This window comes from Drosophila kikkawai, chromosome 3R (assembly GCF_030179895.1).
Source record: "Drosophila kikkawai strain 14028-0561.14 chromosome 3R, DkikHiC1v2, whole genome shotgun sequence".
NCBI classification, from domain to species: domain Eukaryota; kingdom Metazoa; phylum Arthropoda; class Insecta; order Diptera; family Drosophilidae; genus Drosophila; species Drosophila kikkawai.
In genome coordinates, this window is record NC_091731.1 from 9,294,395 (window position 1) to 9,320,696 (window position 26,302).

The 26,302-nt window shown below is 38.8% G+C and overlaps 2 protein-coding genes across 3 annotated transcripts in view; both read right to left on the reverse strand.

Moving 5' to 3' along the window:
- Hs6st (heparan sulfate 6-O-sulfotransferase) overlaps positions 1-19,422 on the reverse strand; it is a 92,533-nt gene extending 73,111 nt beyond the window's left edge. For both annotated transcript variants that reach the window (XM_041774417.2, XM_070286974.1), the window contains exons 1-2: positions 19,094-19,422; positions 17,068-17,457 (exon numbers count right to left, since the gene is read on the reverse strand). In XM_041774417.2, coding sequence (XP_041630351.1) covers positions 17,068-17,253 — 186 coding nt within the window. In that variant the 5' untranslated portion in view covers positions 17,254-17,457; positions 19,094-19,422. The remainder of the gene's footprint in view (positions 1-17,067; positions 17,458-19,093) is intronic.
- On the reverse strand, positions 10,579-11,375 carry LOC108080950 (proteasome inhibitor PI31 subunit-like). The gene has a single exon (XM_017175866.3). The coding sequence runs from the start codon at positions 11,272-11,274 to the stop codon at positions 10,666-10,668; it is 609 nt and encodes a 202-aa protein (XP_017031355.1). The 5' UTR covers positions 11,275-11,375; the 3' UTR covers positions 10,579-10,665.
- Positions 19,423-26,302: the final 6,880 nt, after the last annotated feature.

A 26,302-nucleotide genomic window follows, 5' to 3' on the forward strand; every position in this document is an offset into this window, starting at 1 on the left:
CATTTATCGACTGCATAATTTACGTGGCAGGGTAATTAACCCAACTGGCAACTAAAATTTGCGCCCAAAAAGAATGTAAATAAGCCGCAATTATGGCTGTTGCTAATTGAAGCAAAAAGCCGCCAACCAACGCAGTTTGTGAGGGAATATTAAAGCCGTGGAGCCTTCCACCTCCGAGTTGCGCATTGTAAAGTAAGCAAATAACTACCGCACACAAGCACATGAATATTCCTGGACCATTATAACAATTACTTGCACTTGCCCTCTCCCAGGCTTGGCCCAAATATATATATATGTTTATATAGAGACTACAAAAATTAACCAACAAAAAAATGGGGAAAAGCTAGTGGAGAGTGAGAAGTTGAGTGAGGCAAGTCAAACACTTGAATGTGGGAGCAAGGCGAAGGCGCTAAAAATCCGAACACACTTTTGTGGGTAATGGGCCTGGCCAAAGACTGCGGAAAGTCTGCCCGCCCTCCGCCTGTCACTCTACTTTTCTCCCAGCTTTCTGTGCCATTGGGGCGTATGTGTAATATCGTGCGGTGCAAGTGCATGTTGACTTTGGTCCCGTGCGTGTGACTGTGTGTCGGTGGCCCGAGTGTGAACCAACAATATACTACACTGTACGTATACACTGACCTACATAGATGCCCGGCTCTGTATTTTTTTTCATTTGAAGCCCGCATGTTCCTGCCGCATTTCCTACAGACGAATTTTCCTTACGCAATTCCTTTTTCCCCCAATTTTTATTTTGGGCGCCTTTCTGGTATTTGGAATTTTCCAGCCCGATGGAGGCCATGGCGAAAGAAAAAATAAATAAACGAAAAAAGAACCGACCATAACAACAAATACTAGCAGGCCTCAGCGGGTATTTAGTTAATGGAAATTAATAATACAAAAAAATGGAAACTTTCCCCGCAATAATATTTCAGATGAGAAGACAGGCTAACGGATATAGCCTGCCCGATGCAATTGCAATTTGTTTTCGCCTTCCACAAATAGTAGCAACCAACCTTCCGGGTTGACTGCTGCTGCCGGATTCACTGACTTGTAACAAAAAAGATGAATTTTGTATTGCTGTTATAAAATGAAAGAGGGATAATATTGAAAATGGGGTTTCTTCTTCAGGCAAATATTTGCGCCTTTGGGTAAATTTACTTTATATATTTAAATTCTTTATGAAAATATGGCCAAACATTTTTATAATTAATTGTTTTCTTGTCCATTTTAGTAAAATCCCTTCTTAAAATTTTAAATTTATTTGATTAGTTTTATTACATTACATTTCGCTAAAACTTTATCAGTACCTGTACCAATGTGGTGCTGAATTCGTACTTGGGAATTTCAGCAACATTCTGCAATAACTGCTTTTCTCAAAGCTTTTGTGCATTTGAATATACAACAATTATACATTTAAATATATTATTCAATCCCAGAACTGAATTCAAATCCAGAAATTTTTATCGCAAACTTACAAAATCTTAAAGATTTCATTTTAACATACCTTCTAAAAAAAATTAAAGTAAACCTAAACATTCCCACATATTGGTATTTAAAATCAAAACCCCCAACTTAGAATCTCCCTATAAAGATTGTCCCACATTGATGCAATCTGGTGGCGACATTCCGGCTAAATAGATTCTTTTCCATAGATGGCAGCTAACATTTTTGCGCGGCCTCGTCTCCAGCCCACTAAATTAGCAACATGCCACCATAGTCATGGCTATCGTGAACATATTTTAGCTGAAATTACTTGGAATATTTTCGTGTCTGCCTCGCCATGAAATGAAGCCTCGTGATTGCTATCAAAGGGATGGCGGAGTGGGCAGGAGCTGTTCAGGGCCATGACAAAGACTACTAGAGGACTGGAAATTATCCCCCAAAAAAGCTTTTTGAACATTTTTCGAGGCAATTGCTATTTTTTGTTCTGCCGGCGTCGTCTGTTTCGGCTGTCGTAAACCAGGCGTAGGCTATTAATTTTATCACCGGGCCAGGTAGAAAAGTCCAGGACCAGGATCGGGCTTGCCGCATGCCGCCGGTTTGCCAGTTTCACAAAAAGCCCGGATGGGGTGGGTAATTTTAATAAAATTTTCGTACTCGAAGCGTGGAGCCGAAGCTTTTCATAATGTAGATTTTATGCTGATTCAATGTTTTCTTCATTTCTTTCGGCCGCTGTATGAGTGCGGCACAGATTGGAGTTAGGCGTGGCGTTAAATTAAAGGGGGCGGGGCGGAGCGGAGCCCCGAGTGTCTGAAATTGTTCGAGGCTTATGTGGCGCAGTCAATTTGTGTTAAATTTTATCAATCGTCGAGGGAGCGTGCAGAACTTAAGGCATAAATCTCTTTTAGTACCGCATCCCGGGGAGTATCTCGGAGCTACTGCCTTCCCCCACCGCCAGAAGTTATGAATATTGATAAGGTCGAGAAAGGTGAACCATTCCTAGACTGCTCTGACTGCTCTGCCTCGGCGTAATGTTTCATAAAGCGTCGTCTGGCCAAGATTGGCTTTTCGCCTCATTTGGTATTACACACTCCGGGCGGCAGGCGAGCCCATCTTATCTCACACTCGCTTGGGCTGAAAATTGGGTTTAATATTCAGTCGTTAGAAATTAGTTTTATGTGCAAAGTATTTCAGAAAAGGTAAAGCCAAAGGTGGTAAACGGAACGACAGCTCTCCACCCTTCTTTTAGGGAAAGGTGGGTCGGTCGGTCGTCTAAGCAAATTACTAGATGTCGTACAGGTTAATTGAATTGCCCCACTGGCGATGACACGTGTGCCACAGACACATTTCTGGAAAGTGCGTGAAATTCCCAAGGAGGGAATTGCTTCAAGTTTCGTCATTAAGAAGGCTTAATGTTGGCTCAGAACTTCTGAAAATTGTATGTAGGGACAATGCAGCATTAAAGAGGATTACAAAGAAAAATTTAACATCTTTTAACTTAAATTTTCAAGAATAATAACTTATTTTTATGAATTTCTATGGTATTGTAATATTATATTAATAAATAAATGTTTAAGTGTAGATCCTTCTTTTCTATAGGGCATAAGGATATTCATCACCAGAGTCAACATGTACCTAGCAACATTTATTTAGAAACATGGTCCCAGAAACCTTTGTCAACATTTCCTTTTGCCTTCCACCTTGCTTAATTAAAGTTTTTCATTAATTCCACCATAATTAGGCAAAGTGAATTAGTCATGACCACTTTCCTATTAATCTCACTCGCCTTAGAATTTCCCCCAACCAACTCCAGCTATTAAAAGATCTCAATAAAATGTGTTAAATCATAATAAACTATGCGAAACACTCAATTGCACTAACCGGCAAACACTGCCACCTCCACTTGGTAATTACTTGGATCCATTCCAGATTTCCCCCGACCAGGCACTTGAAGTCGTCAGTTGAGGCAGCTGCAGCTGCACTTCAACACTTCGCAGGCATGCAAATAATAAAGAGCTAAAGAAAGACCCCGAAGAAGAGCCAGGGCGGGGAGGGAAAGGAAATGAAAGGCAAACAAACATAAAGAACAATTACAGAAAAGCTTATCGGCAATTAAAGAAACGCGACCCACGGAAGCCGCGTTGCAAATGCAAATTGTGGAAATTCAAACTCTTCACTTTGCCCCAGGTCAGTTCACTTGAGCTGAGCTGAGTGGAGTGGAGCTGGGCTCTTGGAGTAGCTGGAATCATTTGCTGGTCATTAATTGCCGGACAAAATGGATCCTTGTGCGTGCCACACATGCTATAATTGTTGCAGTTTTTATGCAATTTAACGCACAGCGAAACTTTTCAATTGCTGGCGACAATTTGCAGCTTTATGGCGTAATTTATGCAACGTGTATGTGCAGCACAAGGGGGGTGAAAATGGCCGGGTAGGAGCCGCTGAGATGTGACATGTCTGCTGACAATTTGAATTAAGTGTAGTTAATGTTGACAAACGTCTGTCCAGCCCGAGAACAATGTTTCCCACCGCCCCATCATCCACTCTGAGTTCACTGGAGCAATTCACACGTATATATATCTACATCCCATCCACCCGCAACCCCTATAGTACCACACCCCTTGGCTCCCAATAGCAGCTGACAACAAGATGGGGCTAGATGGTGAAGTGGCATTTGCCCAGAGAGCAGGCAGCCAAACATGATTGATGAATGCCCCGGACGCCGGGTGCGAGATTAAGATAATCGACATTTGTATAATATAATTTACTCGGGTCGACGATCTGCGGGCTAAGTGAAAATGGAGAGCAGCCCATAACTATGTGGATTGAATAAATATTAATAAAGTCAAGGGGTAGCGGATGGGAGACTAAACTAAGTAAATGCTGTGAACTCAATATCATTTGATTGATTAATCCAGCACTTCACATGTTTACATTTTAGTACTTTTTATAATGGCAGCTTTCAAATGGAATTAGCCAAAACAGTTTGGCTATTTGCTCAATTTTGTTTGAAGTTCTATCAACCCCGAGTTAACTATTCTACGAATCTAAAATATTTGTGTAAACGTCGAACCATATTTAATGAACACTATTCTTAGTCTAACAACCTCTGGCTGCCTTTGACATGAACTACATTCAGTTTACGGCCACCACACATTTTAATAGCTTCAATTACCTTCACTTCATTAGAGAATTAGTTCAAACCAATGCAGTTAAGAATAAAGAGGCTCTAATAAAGCTTTGGCTGGTAAAGCACGTTATAAAAATGTAAGCAAAAATGAACACAGCTGTTTTAAAAAGTAAGACTCATATATAGTAGATTATAATTGGAAAATTAACAACATTCAGTAGCAGTTGACTCGAAGAACAAAAACTTTGATTGCAAAAAAACTACCTGCTAAAGATTATTCTGTAAAAACCAATATTCAGTTTTCAAGTCTAAAAAAACTAATGTAGAACCTATCGTTTACATGCTTCGAAGAGGCTTAAATAGAAATCGATACTTCCTTCCTGATTTGACACCTTCCACTGCCATTATGGCAGCTGTTGTCCTTCCGGGCTGCACTTTCAGGTAGATGTACTCCACACACAATTGTCCAGCACGAAACCAAGATATCGCCACAAAGAAGGGCCGGGAAAATCAATAGAAACAAAGCCTGAATCCTTTGCCAGGCCACAGTGTGTGGGTGCAAGGGTGTAAGTGTTTGTGAGGACTGCAAACAATAGCCACGTACCACGGGTCACAGGGAGATCTTATCTGAACAGGACCCAGGCACCAAGGACGGAAAAAGAACGTGTTAATAGATATTAGGCTGGTTGTTAGTTCTCTATGTTTCGAGGACAGGAAATAGGAGCGTGACTGAAATTTCTAAATAACTCTTTTCAATTTTATCGACATTTTCAAAGAATATTAACCTTTGAATTTATTATTTGATTTCTTTTGTTTGTTTTCTGAATCAAAGTAGTTAATTTTATTGGATATTTCCGTGTGTTGCTGGCATACGTAATTTCGTAGGTTTTGAATTCCCGAAAAGGGTCAAGACGCCAAAAAAAAAACTAAAATATTAGCATATTATTGAATCTTCTCAATTGGGTATTGCTTTTTTTTATTTTCAATTTAAAATGTTCCACCTAAATGGAGTTCCTTTGCAAACCCGTTACCTCAACGCTTTCTGCGGGCTGTCTATTTTTGTAGTCCGCCAAAAGTGCATTGACATTGCCCCGCTGCTAAATTCATTGGCAGTCCATGCCAATTCTAATTCTTCTTTTTTGCCTTTGCTGTTGTGTGCCGTCTCATTTCTCTTTTATTTTTTATACATACACTTTTTTGAGCCCGCATTCGCTTAGCTCTCAAGTGACGACGGACGACCGAATGCCAAATGCCAGGCCATTCAGAGTCAACGAAGTCAGCCTCACTCTCCTCCGTTCCACTAAACTGCCTCAAATGCCCCGTGACGCATAGAGACGATTTAATTCTTCTGCCCCTCGTCGACATACCCTAACGGGCGGGGAACATTTCGGCCCTGAAGGGACTTGGCAGCACTTCAAATAAGCGGAATCCCGGGAATTCCTAAAGTCAACAACTGAAATTATCTGCTTCTCAATTAAGTCATTGTGGGGTTGTCCAAATAAAAATATTCATTTTGTCAGGTTAAATTATAAATCATTATACTTAAATCATTTTTGTTTTAATTTGCAGTTTAATTCACAAAATATAATCTATACTTCTTTATTGTATGTTTATTGCAAAATCGTTGGTATCTTTTGCTTACTCAAAGTGTTGGTTAAACCACATAAATTAAGAAGCGATTTAATTGCCAAAATTCTACTTTCGAATATGAAAATCAGGAGTTTTATGTAAATAATTGTCAGTTTCTAGCCAAGAAACCTTATCAGTGGGGAATTTTAAGGTAAATTTTGGCAGACTGAAGAATTTATAAATGTACGATTTGAAGTTCTTCAATTGAAGTTTAAATTATTAAAATCCTTATAGCATTTCTTGGCAGTTTTGTTATTGTAAATGCATATTAACATGATTTCTTTAGAGTATCTTGCTGGTTCGCCTGCTAAACTTTCTTTTTCTCTTGGTTTTACATATTTTGCATGCCTCCAGTGGGGCCTCGACGCCTCGGCGGTCGCCCATTTGTCCAGCTCCGTCTCTGCCGATCCCTGCCTTCACTTCCATTTCCATCTCCATTTCCAGTTCCAGTCCCACAGTTGCCCCAGCACGCATTTTAAAGTGCAACAAACACAGCGGAATTGCATTCATATTCATGTGACAATTTGCATGAGATACAATGAGGCCATAATACGAGCAGAAGTCACCATAAAACTTTTTTCTTTCTGCTGAAAAAGCAATTTTTCTAATTTATGTTCAAATTTAAATAGAACAAAAAATGAGAAGTTACTTTGCTGAATGAGCAAAGTTTTTGGCACCAATACCACCAGAAATGTTCAGATTAAAAAGAAACTCAATTGTTATAAGAATAATACCACAATCGCACCCAATTCAGTTGGCTGAACTTAATGGCCTTTAGAAAAATTATAATTATATTGAGACAATAAGATGACTTTCAAAAGTGTGGATGGTTCAAATGAAACCAAGAATTTGTGCTCGGATAATGAATGGAAATTTATAACTATAAGCTTATAAACATTGTATAATTATAATTAATAATAATTATTACTATTATATCACCTTATTTTGTACCTAATATTTTCACAATTAAATCTAATTGAATAAAGAAAGCCTTAGATGTTGTGTTATTTATATTTCACTATTAAAAGTAAGTAAACCATTTTCTAAAGTTCCCTTCACTCCTTACAAAATCCCATTGCTAACCATGAACGATATGCCATATGCATAACTATAATGTATTCTTCAGCAAGGCCCAGCTAAAAAAAATAAAGAATGTGCAAAACAAAAAAAGAAGAGGGACAGAAGCTGGCTTCCGTTTGGTCTCAATTGCATTTCTGTGTTCTCATGTGCGGTCCATGTCTCTGTTTCGGTTTCAGTTCGGTTTCCCTTCCCCCGACTTTGTCAACATATGTTGAGCATAATCACAAACAAGCTAGGGTATTACTTTAACACAAACATCATTGAAGTAGAAGAGAGGGAAAATCCGGGAGAAAGATGTGAAAAGAAAAGAGTGAGGCCCGAAATTCAATTTGCTGCATTTGGGATTTAATTTGAGAAGATTCGATGAGTTCGGATTGTGTCTCTTCCGAAGTGCCGAGAGTGTGGGGTCTTTTGTTTTCGTATTGTTGTCGTCATCGGCATGGGCCTCTTGAGCGGCTTATGCTAAACAGCCAAACACACTTCTGTACCAATTCCGGCAGCCAGTGCCAGTGCCTCGAAAATCGGAGCTGTCTAAGTGGCCATTCCGTTATGGGGCGTTGAAAATTGGCTCCACTTTCTGAAGTTGCGATGATGAATTGTTCGGGGCAATGGCAGGCGGCAGCTGCTGATGGCCTGTCGGTCAAGATGAAAAGATGAGTGGGAAATGCTATTGAACCATTACAGATAGATAGACATTCCCTTTCGTTTTCTCGGGATCCATTAATGGGTTAGGCCCGGCCTATAAATACACTTGTGGTGGATGGGCGCACCGTTGTCTATCTGGGGAATCGTTTGATATTTCCATATAAATAGCCTTTGCTTCACACTATTGACATTTGCACCGCCACTCCCTCGAAGTCCTCGGTCAGCTCGGCTTCTGGCCACGATTTACGACTTCCGTGAAGCACTTTCAGTGGCCAGTAGTATGCAATCGGCATTCACGGAGTGCCTCCGATTTAAATATACAAATCCTCAGACATTCGCCTAAACATGTACTCAACCGTCTGTGCTTGTTTGATATGCAGTCCATGTCTCGGATGTCTGCATTGATGGATATTGCAGGAGGATCAAATACAGCAAAAAAGAAATACAGTCGATCTTCCCTGGCTCAAAAATCACTCAGTATAAGTTTCGGTAATAAAAACTGGAAGGCTGAGAGGCAAATCAGAAGGCGAATATGTAGAATTTGTAAGATAAATAAGATTTGAAATTGGAATTTCAATTAAAAGCTGTACTTCTATTTATCGAGAAATAAAGCTTTTTCAAGGTGCGCATAAAATTTCCAAGTATTGATGAAGTGTCTTTGCTGAAAATAAGACAAACTTTGTCTTCGGAAAATACCAATTTTTCTTCTGCAGATTTCATTTCAGGATACTACAGAAAGTGATTCGTGCCGTTGAAGTTATACTGTACCCTTAGACATCTCACAAACAACTCTCACACACTCGAAATGTGAGGTCATTGGGGGTAGGAATAAGGTGGTATGGAATGAGATGGAGTGTGGTGCTGATGGAAACCCTCTCAAATCTATGTGTATGGGTGGTCGAAGGAGAAGCTAATCTGATTTATCAGTCTGAAAATAGATTTTGTGCAAAATTGAAATCGCAAGAGGATAAGGGGAAAGATATACCCAACAAAACGAATTCAAGAAGGTTAAAGCGGAAAAGAAAATATAAAGGAAATCGGATAATATTTTCTAAATCGTGGAAAAAGTAAAACCTACCCTAGCACATTTAGACTAATTGAATAATTCGTATACTTCAGAAATAATGTCATTAATTTAGTCTCATTTGTTGTGCTATCTCTTAGGACTCGCCAATTTATCATTAAACAGAAACCTTCATAAATCAAAATAAAGAAACACCCATTAAGGATATCCCTATTATATTATATATAGCAAGTAAGACTTTCCTGGGCTCAAGTATGGCGAAACATCAAAAACATGTTTCGGTCAATAAGAAATTCCTCTTCTTGCTGTTGTTTTTTTTTTCACTTAGCTTGTCGCTTCCACTTGAGCAATTAATACGTGAGCAAACTGAAAAATATGTCAGGGATGTGGTGGAGTTGGTAAAAGTGAGGGGGTGTCGTATAGAAAGAGAAGCAGCGCTGGAGCCAAGTGCAAAACAATGTTCAAGTGTTGTATTGTAACCGAAAGAGCCAAAACAAAAGGGAATAATATAGTTGTGAGCCACGACTATGAGATACCCGGTAGTCCAATGAAGGTTACAAGATAGAAATCGCAGTTGCAGACAGTAGACACCAAGTCTAAGTGGTTCCTAAAGATTGAGCTAAAAATTCCCAAGTACAAATTCAGAAACCAGGTTAACATATATTTTTAATAAAGGCGTATAACCAGACTAGGGTATTCCTATACATTTTTTGACCCAAGTAGCATACCCGTCTTACGCACCGAGCACGGTATAAGCCATCATAACATTTGGAGTGTGCAAAAACTCCAGATTTCTTTCTCATCTCTCGGCTTCTGTTTCCATCGTCTGTGTCTGCCAATGGATTATTTTTATCACATCCCACAACCCCCACATGAAGAACAAGTTAAAAGCAGAACAGGGGAGAAACATAGACGGAAACCATAAAGCGAAACATTTTGCGATTGCGAAATCCAAACACGCCTCTCACATTGTCGCACAACATGATCTATATACATATGTCTCTGAACATATACAAATGTATATATGTGGGGAAGACAATAACCATGATTGTAATTATCACTGTCATTATCGCGATGATGATTGAGTTTGGTGTCTGGAATGAAATGTAACGCATTCCACGCAGAATAATGAATTGTAGTGAGTTTTCCAATGTGTCTCTGTGGTTGTACTTAGAAGAGCGCGGCATTGTCGAAAATCTGCTCATATTTCAGTCAACCAAGCGGAAATCCTTTATGCCCCCCGAGCCCACAAAACCGTCGTCGGACGGGCACCATGTCGTATAATAAATACTACTAACGGTTTTCCAGCCGACTCACATTTTTGCAGCTCGTTAAATGGGCGACACAGTCAGTCGAGAGCAAAGTTCCCCAACACCGCACTCCTTCTGCGGCCATCGCACCCTCTGGTAGCCTCTCTCTCTCGCGCCGTTAGACACTCTGCATTCATTGTTAGTCCGTCGACTTTTTAGTTGCTCCGGGTTGGGTTGCATTGTGTGAAAAAGTTTTAATTGGATGCTTATTACACAAATTTGCCCGTTTTCTTTACTTACCCACACATTTTTTGTTGCCTCTGCGGTGGCATTGGTATTTGAATTTGTTAGTTGGAAGCCAAATGTCCGGAAAAAGTGAGTCAGGTTTAATGGTTTACTGCTACCAATAAGTGTTTGAAAAGTGGCATATATCATTTGCTTATTATAATTTCATACCCTTTAATTGGTTAAAAAAAGAAACCAAATGGGCGGGGATTAATTCCGCGCGGCATGTAGAAAGCGCCACGTCTCGGGTTGAGAACACGCGGGGAATTCGTGCGTTCTATGATCATGGTCGTCTGGGTTGTGACCTCACGCGAGTTGCCTGTGAAGACCGGGTCCAGCAGCTCATTGCGATAGCGATCGACGATCTCCGAAGCGTTCGGCATCAGGGTGTTAATGTTGCCCTTGATAACGACCACCAGGGTGTCCGGGGTGATGCAGATATTGGACACCTTTTTGGTGTTAACATCCATTATATTGACCAGCAGGACATCGTCTGTGATATGGCCCAGGAGCAGATAGAGCTGCTTGTCGTGCACGTAGCGAAGCGAGTATTTGGCATCGTCATCGTTCCAGCATTCGGGCAGCAGCTCACTGCCCTTTTCGTCATCCAGCAATGTTTTATCATCGCCGAGGCCCAAGCACCGAAAGTTGTAGTATTTGGTCAGCAGGAAGTGAACGAGAGCAATCAGCAAGTCCGCCTTCTTGTTGACCTCGGACTGGACCGTCTTGTAGAGAAGATCCCAGCCGTAGAAGAACTCTCCCGACTTGGAGATTGAGAGCGATGAGTTCATGATTGTTAAAGCTGAAAGCTTTCTAACAGAATCTTGGGTCCTGGGGGGTTGTTACTGTTGTCAGGTTTGTATTTGAGTATTTTGTTGAGTATTTAAAAATAATGTACATACATATATGTATATCAAGGCCTAGTAATTCCAAACATTATGCACATAAATCTAAGAATCATTTGGCTTACAGTATACAAGTACCTATCCAATTCTAATGAAGTTTGAGATTAACAATTGCTTATGACATAGTATTAGCATAGCAGCAGAGACAGTACTATTTTTTGCCCTAAGAATGCATAAATCAAACGTACAGGCATTATGCATCGCATTTTTTAAGCTTTTTGATAGCAGTGTGTTGTTGAATTCGCAGTTGGGAATTTCAGAAGCACTCCTATATTTAGGAAACGTTGCCTTTTTGCATGCCTTTTTATATTTTCAGAACGCCCGTTGGATTTATCCGCACATTTTAACTGAACACGCATCAGCAGGGCTGACTGGAAAATCCGAAATACAATTCATTTTACTGCTCCTGCACCGAAATGATAGTTCACCACCTAGTCTCCCCGCGCTGGCATTTCATAACGCTGAGCCAAAAATAATCCAATTAGGCAGGACTTAAATGCACATGCTGTTGCACCAAGGGCGACGCGGAGGCAGCAACAACGCACGACGAAATGATTCCAATTAGAATTACAACACGCTAATTGCATTTTACAAAACGTTTGAATTGAATTTCTAATTGGCAATTGCTGCGGCACAATGATTCCGCACATAAATGAATAATTCTAAATGGATTCCCGAAATTCCAAAAGAGGTAAAAACAGCCAACGGGTGGATATGACACTGAAGAATGAAAATGTGGAAATACCAGCGATGCCGGCGATGCACAGCTGTTACAGCCGACTGACTGATGGCCGCTCAAAAATAATCCTCAAAAAAAGATTGCAATTCCATTCAATGTTATAGATTAAAATTCAGTTTAACGAATCAACAATTGGAATTTAGGTCATTTCTATGCGATTGCATTAAATGCATCAAAACATAAGCGATCAGCGTATGAATAGCACGAATTAAACCGTCGAAAATATTGCAATTTGACTCACAAATACCTTTATTTTTTCTATTGCTAGAATAAATAAAGATTATACAGTTTATGGCGCTCTGAATTATTATTATTATTTGGAATTACACAGATTGATATGCACAAATAGTAAGTATTTGATTTCCTTTGATGAACCAGCGCTGAAGGCATCTAAAATACGTTTATTCCAGTATATGGGGAGGTCGGTCTCCCTTCTACCTGCATTGCCATTTAAGATCATAAACTGCTATCAGTTTACAGCGCTTAAAAAAAAATAAATCCTGTTATAGAGGCCACATAAAAGATAATATCGATGGGGGGAAATAAGCCGACTGATTGATGCTCAATTTAGGAATTAAAATTCTTTCCATATATTATTTACATATTTTTTTATAAAATTTAAAATTATATTTATTACTAGTTGTGACTCAGTCGTTTTATATTCAAAGATGTATAGACAACGCATAGCTTTTTATATAAACTCACTAAGATTTTTTACTATTATATTAAAACTTTGTTAAGTTTTTCTTAAACTTGTATAATTTGTATTAAATTTGTATTCCCAAATACTCGATTTTCAGAGAGGGCACCCAAGCTCAAACACTCATGAATATATAATTTTCTGAGACAAAAACAAAACCAGTTTCCTGCAAGAGCATAGCCGCTGAGAAGGCAGAGAGAGAGAAAGACCGAGAAATTGGGAGGCTTGGGCTATCAAAAAACTTTTATCACAAAGAAAAGCTAAACCAGTCAACGGGTTTTATTTTTTGGCCGTTCGCTGTTGGCTAATTTGTCGTCGGGTCTCGATATTCGAGCTGATGCATCCTTTTTTTTGGCGAACGAGAACCGATACCTGAGCATCTGATTTGCAGGCTGAGATTTTTTGATCTTCTGCGCACGAATTAACTTCAAACAGGCGTGAATAATGCCCTGGTGATCTTTTGCCTTTTGCCTGTGCGGGGATCTGGAATCTCCTGTGCCTTTGAGAGACCACATTAAAGTGTGCCGCCTGACACACTTCCCCGATTCCAGATACTCCTCCTGTTCGACGGTCTTTATGACATGTGCGGTTTGAGTTATGACCTGCTGCTCTGGACTTTTTTGCAGCATGTGCGGTGCTGAATTTCTTCGTTCCCGTTGCTGCCTGCCCCACCCGTACATATTTCAGATGGCTGATAGTTTAATTGGTCTGGACTTTATGTGTTTTGCGGTTTTTGCTCGCCTTGCCTTAGTTCTTGGCTGCCTTTGTGCCCTTGTTCCCCCACTCGCTACCGGTCTTTGACTGGACGTAATGAAGACGTCACATGACAGGCATATTAATGCTAATTGATTATGCCAAAGTTCCTACAAAAAAAAGATATGTATAGTAAAAGCCACTCTGAAACTTATCTTGATCACACTACCGAAACAATTAAGGGCACTCTCTGAGAGGTCTTATAAGGAAACTCGAATTTCAGAAACCCACACACAAAGTGGGCCAATGTGAATCCATAAATTTCATGGAAATATAGTATTAAGTCACGTAATACAACAAAATCTAATCATAATTGATGTGTTAAAGGTAATTGAGACATTTAAGTCACAGCAGGGCCTCTGTTTCTCAAGAACATGCTTTTCTCAAAAGTCCCTTAACAGGGGTACATAAATCGTGTTGATACCTTTGAAAATTCAAGATGACAAATCTAAGAAAATGCTGCACAAAATTTCCAATAAAAATCTGTAGAAAACAATAAATCCCACACTCAATTAAATTGATTAACGCTGCCATAAAAAGACGGCGATAAAATGCAGGCTTAACAAACAAATCTTTGCTAATAAAATGGTTTAACAAAAAGAGAACAAGTATACAAATATATTCATGGAGTCAAACTTTTTATGACTCGAGAGGCAAAACGACAGTTTGGCACGATCTGGAAGCCGGGGGCAACGGCAAGTGTTTTGCAGTTTTAATAGAGACATAAAAACTGTTATAAATACAGGAATTTCATATACTGCTTGTTGTTTCCCCTGTAATTTGAAATATTTAGACCACTGAAAGAGAAGTTTAACAAAAACGCAGAAATGATATGGGGAAACCCGGCAATAAAAATGAAAAACAAAACATTTTCATTGTGGATTTCGGGCGCGTGTGTAAATTTCGGAAAAACAATAGCCGCACAGACACAGCACCGAAAAAGTCATAAATAGTTTTCATTTCATTAGCTTCGCTTTGTGAATTGGTCGAACAACTGCAACAAAATATGAAAGCGGAAAATGCAGGCGCTCAGAAATAATAAACATGGGCCTTGTCTTGTTTATTCAATCAGGCAAACCGGAGTGCCGCCGAGAAGAAAAAGATAATACTCACACACAAGCACACCTGTAATTGAACTCTGGACTCGTTCCGAATATTTTGAGTAAACAATTACAGCTCCGACGTCACAACAATCATACAAACCACAATCCCCTTACCACAAATAATTTACAGGCTAAACAAACTCGAACGGCTCGAGCCGCCACTCGCACATATCGGCATTTAATTAATGACTTTTTATCAAGACTGAATAAATATTCAGTGATTTGGAATTTGCATACATTGAAATAAATAAAAGCAAATTAGAAAAAACACAGAAAACGAAAAGAGTGGACACAAGAAGTTTAAAGCATTGAATATTCAGAGTAAGAGTCAACAATTTTGTTTATGGCTGAGCTAGGCCTAATAGTGCTTGCAAGTTTGGGGCTACCTCAGAAGATAGTATTTACCATTTTACATTTAACAGATAAAGTTTAGACATATATTAGCATTATTTTAGATCGAGAGAGATCTAGGTTTTCATTAAAAGTATTAAAATAGGTGAAGTCTGGCTGGCAGCCGGATAAGTCTCTGATTTATAAATATCCGCAGGTAAGCTTATTTTACATTGCTTATACTTAAAAAAATGTAAGTGAATACAAAAGCGAATCTTATTTTAAACCGAAACTTTCTCGACTGGAGAATTAAAATCGCTTACAAATAAATAAACCAAGTCTCCAGAGTTCAAGGTTTGTAAGAATAAAGCAGCCCTACATCTCAGGACTTTCTGATAAGGAGAGTCAAAGTAATTTATGTTTAAATTGCTCCCTTGGCCATGGCCCATTAAGAATACAAATCTGCGACCTCACATCCCATATAAAAGAATATATTGTCTACTTCCTACTATTGGACAGGCAGCAGCAGTGCATGAGTCTCGTTTTCATGTTTGGCTTTCGCCACACACTTTTCCTTTGAGCATGCTTTTCCCCCATGGCGCGTACAGCTAATTAAGCTATTTTTAAAAAAGGCGAATTTTCCAACGCACGCACAGAACGAACACAGGCCATCGTCACAATGTCTGGCAAGATCGCGTGCAAGGGGGAGAGTCAGCTGGCTGTGCTCAATTAATGTCGTTTTGCTCGCCATTTTAATTTGGAAAATATATATTTTCCAACTGCACACAGCGAGCACGGTTTGCCAATTGTCCAAGGTAATGGCATACATAAAATAAACATACAGAAATATACGTACATATTTCTATATCATAAACACAGACCCCATTTGACATTGAACTCATTCTAAAAGTCACGCCCACAAATGTTTTCTCAGTCTTCGAAGGCGCAACGAATGGTGTTTTTGTTTAATTAAAGACAGCCAAAAATTAAATTGAAACATATCTCAACAACTACAAGCATAGAACTCATCAAATACAGAGGGATATATGTGTTTGGGCGAGATGAGGAGAATTTTTCCGGCTGCCTAATACGTTGTCTGCTGTTTGATGGCACCGACCGAAGATTGCATGCAGAAATTTACGACCTCCTCTAACGAATTTATCGACGCTAATATTAGAAATGACTGGCACGGGCACGGGCTGGATTAATTGTTAAATCTACATATCCACGGCTATAGGCACACACCGCTTGAGCTAATGCCTGGTATGAGTTTATGGGTCTCTGGGGTGAAATTTAATGCGCTATTTTGCCTCTATTGTCATCTCTCGGTTTGGTTTTATGGCCAACGACGAATGCACTTTACACATCGACCATTAAATCATTTATTGAGCGGGGAGCGGGACCTTATTACTCCCTGAGATTAGACAAATCTCAATCAGTCACGTGTCAAAGATTTATGGGGTGGGCGCATTATCCGAAGTGGAACTGTAAAGACAGATGGATCCTATACCCAACTTTATATTATATTTCAGATTTTCCAATCCCGAAGACCCCTGGGGAACAAGAATTCAATTGAGGGCGAATTTCTTTAGCACCTTTGCGTAAACAATTTCAGAGTTGTTCGTTGCGAAGGCGCCAACCGAAAGGCTGTAAACAAAACATTTTGTTTTTTGTCTAATTAAAGCTCACGAAAATAGATAAACAGTCAGACGGATATCTATATATTATAGAGCCCCCAATAATTCGCTGGGAAACATTCCGGCGACGCATATTAATACACCAATATATGCAAAACTCGCAAGCCATTAAATTTATGGATGCGCAGTGCAAAAACGAGTTTCGGCTGTGGACATGCCTCCAAAAAGAATGAATGGCAGTTTATATAAAAACGCAAACGACAAATATAAATTATTAAAGCATTTTGCCATGGGTGCCTAATTTGCATTGGCGCCAAGGGGGCCAAAACAACACAAAAAGCGACAGTAAAAAAAGCCAGGGAAAGGTAATTTATGTTTAACGCAATGATAACTAATTAGGGGTTTGGGGGTGCTCACCTGATCTTGACAGAAGTATCCAAATCCGATGATGCCGGCGATGGCCAGGAAGAGACAAAACACAATGATTGTTCGTATTTTGGAGCGTGGTTCCATTTTCTTGATTTCATAAACTCCGCTGGGTAGCAATAAGGCAAAATCACTATCGACTTGGACAGATACGTTCTTATGCATATCCACGGGCATGTTCCATTCCCCTTCCCGTCCTCTATGAAACCGCACTAGATCATCTGGGAGAGACCCATCCGAATCCAATAGAACCGGGACCTGGCGAATCGCATCGGTGGCGAGGCCAACTCAATCATACTTCAGTCGTTGCCCGATAAGAATTCTAGAAATGGTAGTGCCCATTGCCTTATATATTTTTTTATTCCAGTAGCTGAAAATGGGCTGAAATAAGTGAAAAGTTGTTAAATAATTTCCTTAGTGGCGCTGTTCAATCATAAATAAGCACGAAAAAATCCACTTGACCTCCTCAGATAAGGGGTCTATCAAAGTGTCTAGCCGTTATCAGGTAACTTTTAAAAGTAAACACAAATAAATAAAGATAATTTTGTAAAAGACTTGACTGATAAGAATATTATAATTATTAAGTAATTCCAATTAACTTTTGTTTAATTAATTAATTATAACTTAAATTGATTTATATGTAAGTCTGACTATATTGTAATTGGAATATTTTAAGGCAAGGTGTAAAATTTTCATTTGAGCAATAAAATTGGTTTTACTTGTGTGGGAAATCTTGAAATGGACAGCCACCAATTTTTGAGATCGGCACAAATAAAGTCTGAAAATAAATCACATAATTCAGAGAATAATGACGGAACAGGATATACAGTTTACGAACTTGGAACTTTACTCAAATTAATTAATTATGCCCTACTACATTGATTATAAGGTTTATGAGGTCACAGAAGATTAATATACCGTATAAGTACATAAGTAATGAATGTAGAATTCCCTTTAGCCTAGTGGTGAAAATTTGCGAGAAAAGAAAGCACTGAAACCTCATAGAAGCGATGGATAGAAATGAATTACTGGTGGCACTGCGTTTTTATCAGTTTACCGAAAGTAAATAGAGATATTACACGTGGGTAGTTTGTGCTGTAGCACCTGACTTTGCAGCGATTCTACCCACAGCGTCAGGAAGTGTATTTCAATAAATAAACACCCAACGCTAGCCGGCGATCTTCAGTCAGTTTGACGCCCAAGCTGTTTTATACCCTTATAAAGAGTATACATACTAATAAAATATATTTGTCTGATTTTAAAGTGTAAGAAGAGTTATTTTAAACATAAAAGCGTTAGCCAATAAGGTCAGCAGGTTTGCCTATACGTATAGTATTATTTACAGGACATACAAGTTTTGAAAGTTTTATTATTATAATTATTTTTAAATGGCTTATTTCAGTAAAAAGCTAATAACTATATCCTATAGCCTGCATGAACGGTGGTTCAATTGTATTTAAACTGATTTCATTTGCAAAAACCAAGAGTGTGAAATCGTCGATTTGCCGATTCTAGCCTTCTCCTCCATGTAGGCGCGTTAATTTTGCGAGAGTTGCTTTTTGGCTCATTTGTTGTAAACAAATTGTTGTAATGGAGTCGCTTCTTGGCAACATAGCGAAACAGACAACAAAAGGCGGAGAACAAGTATGAAGAAGAAAAGTGCAAAGGATGGCGACAGATGTGGCGAAACATGTTGCCAGGCAACAATAACAAACGAACAGCGACGGCATGCTGTGGACACATGGCTCTTTGATTAACTTTGCTTATCGTTGCTTTACTGTACTTTACATGAACCACATCAATTGTTTCCACGCTGCTGTGACGTCAGAGCAATAGGAATAATTATAGAAGCAGGCTATTTATTAACATTGCAACACAAAAACACAAACAAAGAGGAACAGCAAAAACACAAAGAGAGAGAGGGAAAGAGCGCGGGAGACACGGTGAGAGAGCGAGACGCAGGCAACAGCTGTTCTGCTAGCCAATTCGATGGCCAAATGCAAATTCGCCAATTTACCTGCGTTTCAATCACTTTTTCACTAGCCAACTAGTGTGTTTGTTGACTTTTCACAATTATCGCAGCGGCACACGTTTACTTATTTACATTTTTGTGCTTTTAGGCGTTCGCACGCTCGCTTAGCGCGCTTTCTGCTTTGTGCCACATATTCTGCGCCAAAAACCCGAGATTTGCACTTTTAACTGTTTGGAACTCGTTGCACAAGGGCGCTTGGCACTATTCACTCGCTATTGTTAACTAATTCACAACTTTTCTGCTTTTTTCGTCTGTTTTTACGATTTTTTAGGCGAAACACGGCGCAGCGGAGCCCACGTCCGTTGTCTGCAAATGTTATTCGGCGAATGAGCTGAACAAAACGGAATTGAATTGAACAAAGCGGAATTGAATTGAGCAAAAACAGCTGTTATTCGATTTATTCTCGATTTCCCTTTTGGCTCGTCCGTTCTCCGTGTCATATGTAGCAATGGGGTAAAAGTTATGTTAAAAGAGGGTCGAATTCCCAATCGGTAAGTAAAATTGTGTAAAGTCCGAATTTTACATACGCGAATTGAATAAAACAGTTGCTATTCGACTATTCGATTATTATTCTCGATTTTCCTTTTGGCTCGTCTCCGTGTCAAATGTAAAATTGTGTAAAATCAGAATTTTACATACGCAAATTTACCTCATGAACGCAAAGTTAGGAGCACTGCTGCGTTGCCAGATAGTCAGTGCATAAACGACCAACATTGCCAGACCTGCTGTGGTTTAACATTAATTAATTTAAGAGATATTTGCAGAACTGTAGTTTGACGGTTACGCCGGCGCACTGCTGCTTCGGCCTCTCGACAAAAAAAAAATCTGGCGCGACCCAGGGTATATCCGACCAAAGCAATGCCTTGTAATTTAAACCATTTAAGGCACAGAATTAAATATGAACATTTTGCCCTATGCCTTAAAATTAATTTATGCTCGCGGAAATTGTGCCACAGGTGAATTATTGCGGTGAATGAGAGTTATGGCCAGAGATATCATATCATACGATAGTGTGGCTAGGGGAACTTGAGTGCTTTTAGGATAGTTTATTTAATAGAAGAAGAATAAAATTTTCTCATCGATTTGCAGTTTTAAGATCCCAAAGAATTTTGTTACAATTATTTAATGATCTCTCGAATGAGTTTATATAGAAAAATATTTACCATATGAGAAAATGGATATTATTTCGTTTTATGGTAAGTTTATTTTATAAACTAAATTATTTTTTAATTGATACCTTATGCTGACTCGAAGTCCTCAGTTGATTGATTTATTCCTTGATTTTGTCTGAAGACAGGCAGCAGAAGTTTTTTCTTTATTTTCCCTCCAAAGATAGTACTTTTTCCTGACTGAAACAGTTACTTTAGAAGCCATGGAAAACAACTCAGTCGCTGTATTCATGAACATTCAACAAGCATTTGATAGGGTATGGCACGACGGTCTCCTAAGCAAGTTGAAGAACCTACTTACTCCTCTATATTCTCTGTACACATCAGATATGCCAGATTCCTGGGGCTGTACCGAAGTCAACGGTGATAATATGCTCATCGCAACTTACGCAGACGACACTGCTGTTATGGTCAGAAGTCCAAGCATAGATATCGCAACCTTGGGCCTGCAAGAGTACGTGACACGTTTTGAAAAGTGGACTACAGAATGGAACATAGGCATCAACTGCAGGAAATGTGCTTTTGTCACATTCTCCACAAGGCAAAAAAAACTGCCCAGGCATCTCCATGCTTGGCTCTGTACTTCGTCACGAGGCCTAGTACAAGTACCTTGGTGTGATTTTGGATAGAGGACTTACCTTCCAGAGACACAACGATGATCAAGCAGGGGAGTAGCGCAAAGTAAGATTGTCAGATCAATTTCCAACGCCCCCTGGTTCATGAGAACTAGAGATATAGAAAGAGATCTCAAAATCCCAAGATAGGTGATGTAATACGCACACATGCATAAAAGTATCAAGAACGCCTTGGTACTCATCCTAACTCCCTAGCGAAGAGGCTTATATGGAGACCTAGAAAAAGAAAACTCAAAAAATACCACCAAAATACCTTACTTTAAGATTTATATAACCGTTTGAAGTTTAAAAATTAAAATGTAAATAATATAGAATTAATGTATAATCATGTATACCTAAATTTTGTTATTCCCCTGTAATTTACAACTTGCTTAAGCTGCCACGTAGGTAGCAATATGCCTGTTATTGTTGAAAAAATATACACCTAAAAAAAAAAAAACAAATAAACAATGAAACAGTTACTTTACAGACTGAACAAATAAACAATGAAACAGTTAGGTACTTTACAAACTTGTCCGAAAACGCAAATGGATGAGTTGCAAGAGTTATATGATATAAGACCAAAAAGTCCTAAACAAAGGCATTTACATATATATGAAAAACTTTTTAAAATGAGAAAAACTATTACATTTGGGGAAACCGACAAAAGAAGTTGTATCGAATACAAACACAGATATAAGGGGTCTATAAAAGACCATGATTGCCCAAAAATGAGAGCCAAATATATGTGCTATTGTGGGTTTTTGAGTGAAACTAGCAACAGATTAAAAATTCCTAATTTTGGAGCAACGTTAAAAAATACGGACTGCTACAAATGGTACCGGACGTTTCTCAGCTTGCCATTAATTCAGCCTCCGAAAAATCAGGAAATGTTTACATTTTTGAAGGACCAATTGTTGCAGCTGCCAAAAAACAGGCACGACATTTTGAAACGTTTTTTAAATTACTTTGAAATGGAATGGATGGCTAAAGTAAGATTATTTTTCTTTTTTAATTCATGTATTTTTACTTTTTTCCCCAGACCACACCTTATGTATTCTCTGTGCGCGCTCAGGTTATGAGAACAACAAGCCCATTGGAGTCCATCAACGCTGGATTAGCTCGGAAATTGCAAAAGCATGGCCGCTTCGACCAATTCCTCGAAGTTATTCGAGATGAGTATTATGCTACAAGCGTAATTTTACCAAATGCTCTAGATGGCGACTTAACCGCGCTAAGCGCAAAGCGAAAAAAGCAGAGAGTCAAGGACAACAAAATAGAAGACCTTCTCAGGGACTTGGAGAGCGCAACAAATATCATTAAACGAGTTTTTTGGCAGCCTAATTAATCAAAATATGTTTTGAGTGCTACAAAGTGATGAAAATTAAAGCGGCGAAGTCTCTATTGCTCTGCCCATATTGCAGGCAAATAGTAGACAGCCAAATTAAAGTTTATCAATGATGTCCGCCAGGGCCTCCACTCCCAAGGCAGCAGTGGGAGCTCTCACCTCCGCCACTGCATGACGCTTCTTCTCGTTCAGACCGAAGCGACCGTTGGTTGTAGCGAATTTCTCTAGAGGAGTGGTGATGTTAATGATTTTTAAGGGGACTTAAGTTTTGTGGAATCGGCTTCTCCACAGCCTTCTTTTGGAGTGGGGCTTTTCCACTCATGTATTCGCCTAGGTTATAAATTTCTGAAATAAATGGAAGAAATACATAAATTAATATAAAAATAAGAAAACATTTACAATTTATACTCTTACCGGTTATGTCCGGAAGTTTATTTTTCTGATCCGCCAATTCTTTGTTTGTTATCGGATGAACATGAACCATTTTTCTGTGCACTTTAACACCATTACTGGTGGGTGCTTTAAAATTGCACAGGTTGAAATCGCATTTATGAATTTCCTCTGCGCATTTGTGTTCTGTGAATTTTGCGTATGAATTTCCTCTGCGCATTTGTGTTCTGTGAATTTTGCGTATGACTTTACAGCAAAGCCGCAGACCGAGCATTGCCGCGCCTTCTTGCTAAATGTCACCTCTTCCATAAATCTCCCTTTTGAGGGAGTCGTCGGTGCTTTATAATAAGGTCGAGGTCGGTATACACTCGATCTCGAGCTGTATGCCGACAAGGTCGTAGAAGACGCTCTCGAAGGCGCTCTCGGCACATCCCTGGCCAAGGGCTTCCACTTAAACTCCACCAATGGCGATGCAGGCTGATGCTGAGCATCCTCCCTACTACCCTCTATCGTAACGCGCAACTTTTTATTAGACATAAGGACGCGAATGCAGATAACGCTTTGAGCGGGCAGGGGCAGTGTTGCGAAATGAAAAGTTTTTGGAAAATCATGAATTTAGATTTCTTTTATTTTTTATTTACAGCTTCTGCAGCTGAATTTATATCTATCTCTATCTATTTTTTATTTAACATTTTAAATGCTTTATACTATTCATATTAATATTTATAATATATAAATAATAATTGTAAAAACATAATAACATCGATAGTTATCGATAACTATTGATAGCGACTGACTTCCCTTCCCCCTTCTCTAGCGACAAACGCCCAAACTTGCGCTAAATTCGATCGAAAATGGACGTGTCTGTGCCTTCTTCTTCTGAAGCTTCTGCTTCTGTTGAAAAATATTGGAGTACGGATTTAATACTTATTATTAAAAGCCTACCCTTTCTCACAAAGAATTATTCGGCTGAAATGCTTGACCAGCATATAAAAGTGCTTATGAATCTGGCTAAGAATTCTACAGATCTTCCACGGAATACGGTGAATACCGTCAACACATTGGGGGGGGTGGGGGAAGCCCTTTTTCCTAAAACTAAAGTGTAGTGCACAAAAAAATGTGTTGGTGTTCGTGTATATATATCAGTGATCTATTAAAGCTATCTGAATGAAACTTTGCATATAGTCTTCTATATACTCTCACTGCTATATATGTCGGAACGGGCCGGATCGGACGACTATATCATATAGCTGTCATATAAACCGATCGGTAGATGTAGAGAAAATGTAAAGGTGTGAATGTAAAACTGTAACTGTCAAACTGTAAACATAATAGGTATAGGTAAAATGTAATAAAATAATATCTGCAAGGGTATATAAATAATTTAGTCCATCTCAGTCTTAAATTAAAATTGTTTTTCTTTTTATTAATTAAAATTGTATTCATTTATTTTATTTTCTTTTTATTTTTTTTTTCAGATTGGCGTAAAAAAATTCATAGCTTCCACTATTGCCCTGCAGTCCTATGATGGATTGAAGTTTTAGATATGTATGTTTTTCCGAAATATCTTCTCCTCATTATTCCCATTCGAAGCAATTAGAAGCTGTAAAATATGTATTAGACCAATTTAAAATATTGAAGTTGGATAAACTTCTGTTGGCCGTGATTTCCGATCACTGCGAAGTAAATATTGGCAAACTTGATATTAGCCCAGAAATCCCTATTATTTGGGACTATAAGCATTGCCTCAACAATTTGGCAAAATCATATTTTGCACATTGTAGATTTATTTTTAATAAACTCTACCATTCAACTTTCCCCAAAAGTCGAATACAATCTGAATTAAATGAGATTGAGCAACACGCCCTCAAAATGTACAATAAATCAGGCAAAAGCATTGCACTGGAAGAAATCCATCAAATTAAAAAAGTTTCAGAACGCTTCTTTTCAATTTGCCCAGAAGCTGAATTTTTTGTGGCCACATTTGCGAAAAACGACTCTCTTGAGGATGCAGGCCTCAGGTGGAAACATGGTTTGCGCCATGCAATAAAACAACTTAAAATCCTCCCCGAGTACCTGGATACACACCGTCTGAAATTTTCCGCGCGGAGATATGTCGTTTGCAATTTGGCGGAGCTATGTCGCTTGCAAACGACATAACTCCGCGCGGAAATATGTCGCTTTTTTCCGGCGGAGCTATGTTGTTTTAAAGCGACATAACTCCGCCGGAAAAAAAGCCATATAAGTCCGCCCGAAAAATGTACCGGGCGGAGATATGTCGTTGGACTTATGTCGCTATGCCGTTCGGTTCTTCTAACCTTTCCGACGAGGCTGTGGTGAAGAATACACACTGACAGGTCAAGACATTCCATCATTTAATCTATTCCAGCGAGCAATGAAATCAAAACGTGTTCTCTGTTCCAATGCTAAAAACTTAGTGAACATAATTTGTTTTTTTTGAGCTGACTTTTCAATAAAGCTGCGACCTTATCAACTTATTGCCAAAATCAAGCCAAGTCATGGAATGTGACTTTATGTTCAATGTAGCGATAAGAAAATCACTTCGAATGGGTGAAGTGAACACTTTCTCAAGCTTTGATATGTGTATTTCCAATACTTTTCTTAATTCAATCACTAAAGTTTGAAAAGTTATTAAACAAACGACTAAACTTTACTTTTATATCTTTAATTTCAAGAAATCCAAGTATCTTTATGATGCCCTGTGAGGAAGGGAAGCATTTGAAGATGTCTGAAGTTTCAAGTTTTCGCTGACTGACCGACGTAATTTTAATTTGCTCCCTCAAAAATACATATATTACCAAATAAATCACACGGCCGCCTCCTGTCAGACACACATTAATGACGCCCACGCCAGATCCTTGTTCTCATCATGGCAAATTTTTGCCCAGCGGATAGACATTTGTCCTTAGCTAATTTTAAAGTTCCCTTTGCCGCAAGCCACAAAAAACTAATAAGTTACTTTAAATGGAAAAGGAATTAAGCCGCCGAAAGGAGAGCCGCTTATAAGAAAAGGCTCAGAGAAGTCGGGCACCAAGCTGAAAACTATTTAAAAGAAAATAATATACCTATACCAGAACTAAATTTAACGAATGGTTCTAGAGGTAATAGGAGATATAAACATCCGTAAGAAAACATGAAGAGGAACAAAAAAAACAAGGAAATAGGAACATTAAAAACCCAACAAAAAAACCAGGAAATAGCAGTGGAAACCCAACAAAAAAAAACAGGAAATAGCAGTGGAAACCCAACAAAAAACCAGGAAGAAATAGTAACATTGGGAATCCAAGAAATACAAGATGAAAATTGTGAAGAAACCCAAATGAATGAATTGGACTACTTATATTCCATAAAACCCAAAAATCCTTTTCATAATGATATACATATCTATGAAAAATTATTCAAAATGAGGAAAAGTATTCCATTAGGCGAAACCCCAAAAGGCAGATGCAGCGAATGTAGACACAAAATTAAGTGCTCGTTTACAAACCATATTTGCCCAAAAAATACAGCAACATTAATGTGCTTTTGTGGGTATTTAACTGATACATTTAAATAGCTATTACTCCACACGGCAACATGTAAAAAATCGAGACCAAAACCGACAATAATAAAACAAAACACAGAAGATCTGGAATACCTAAATGCCTTAGAG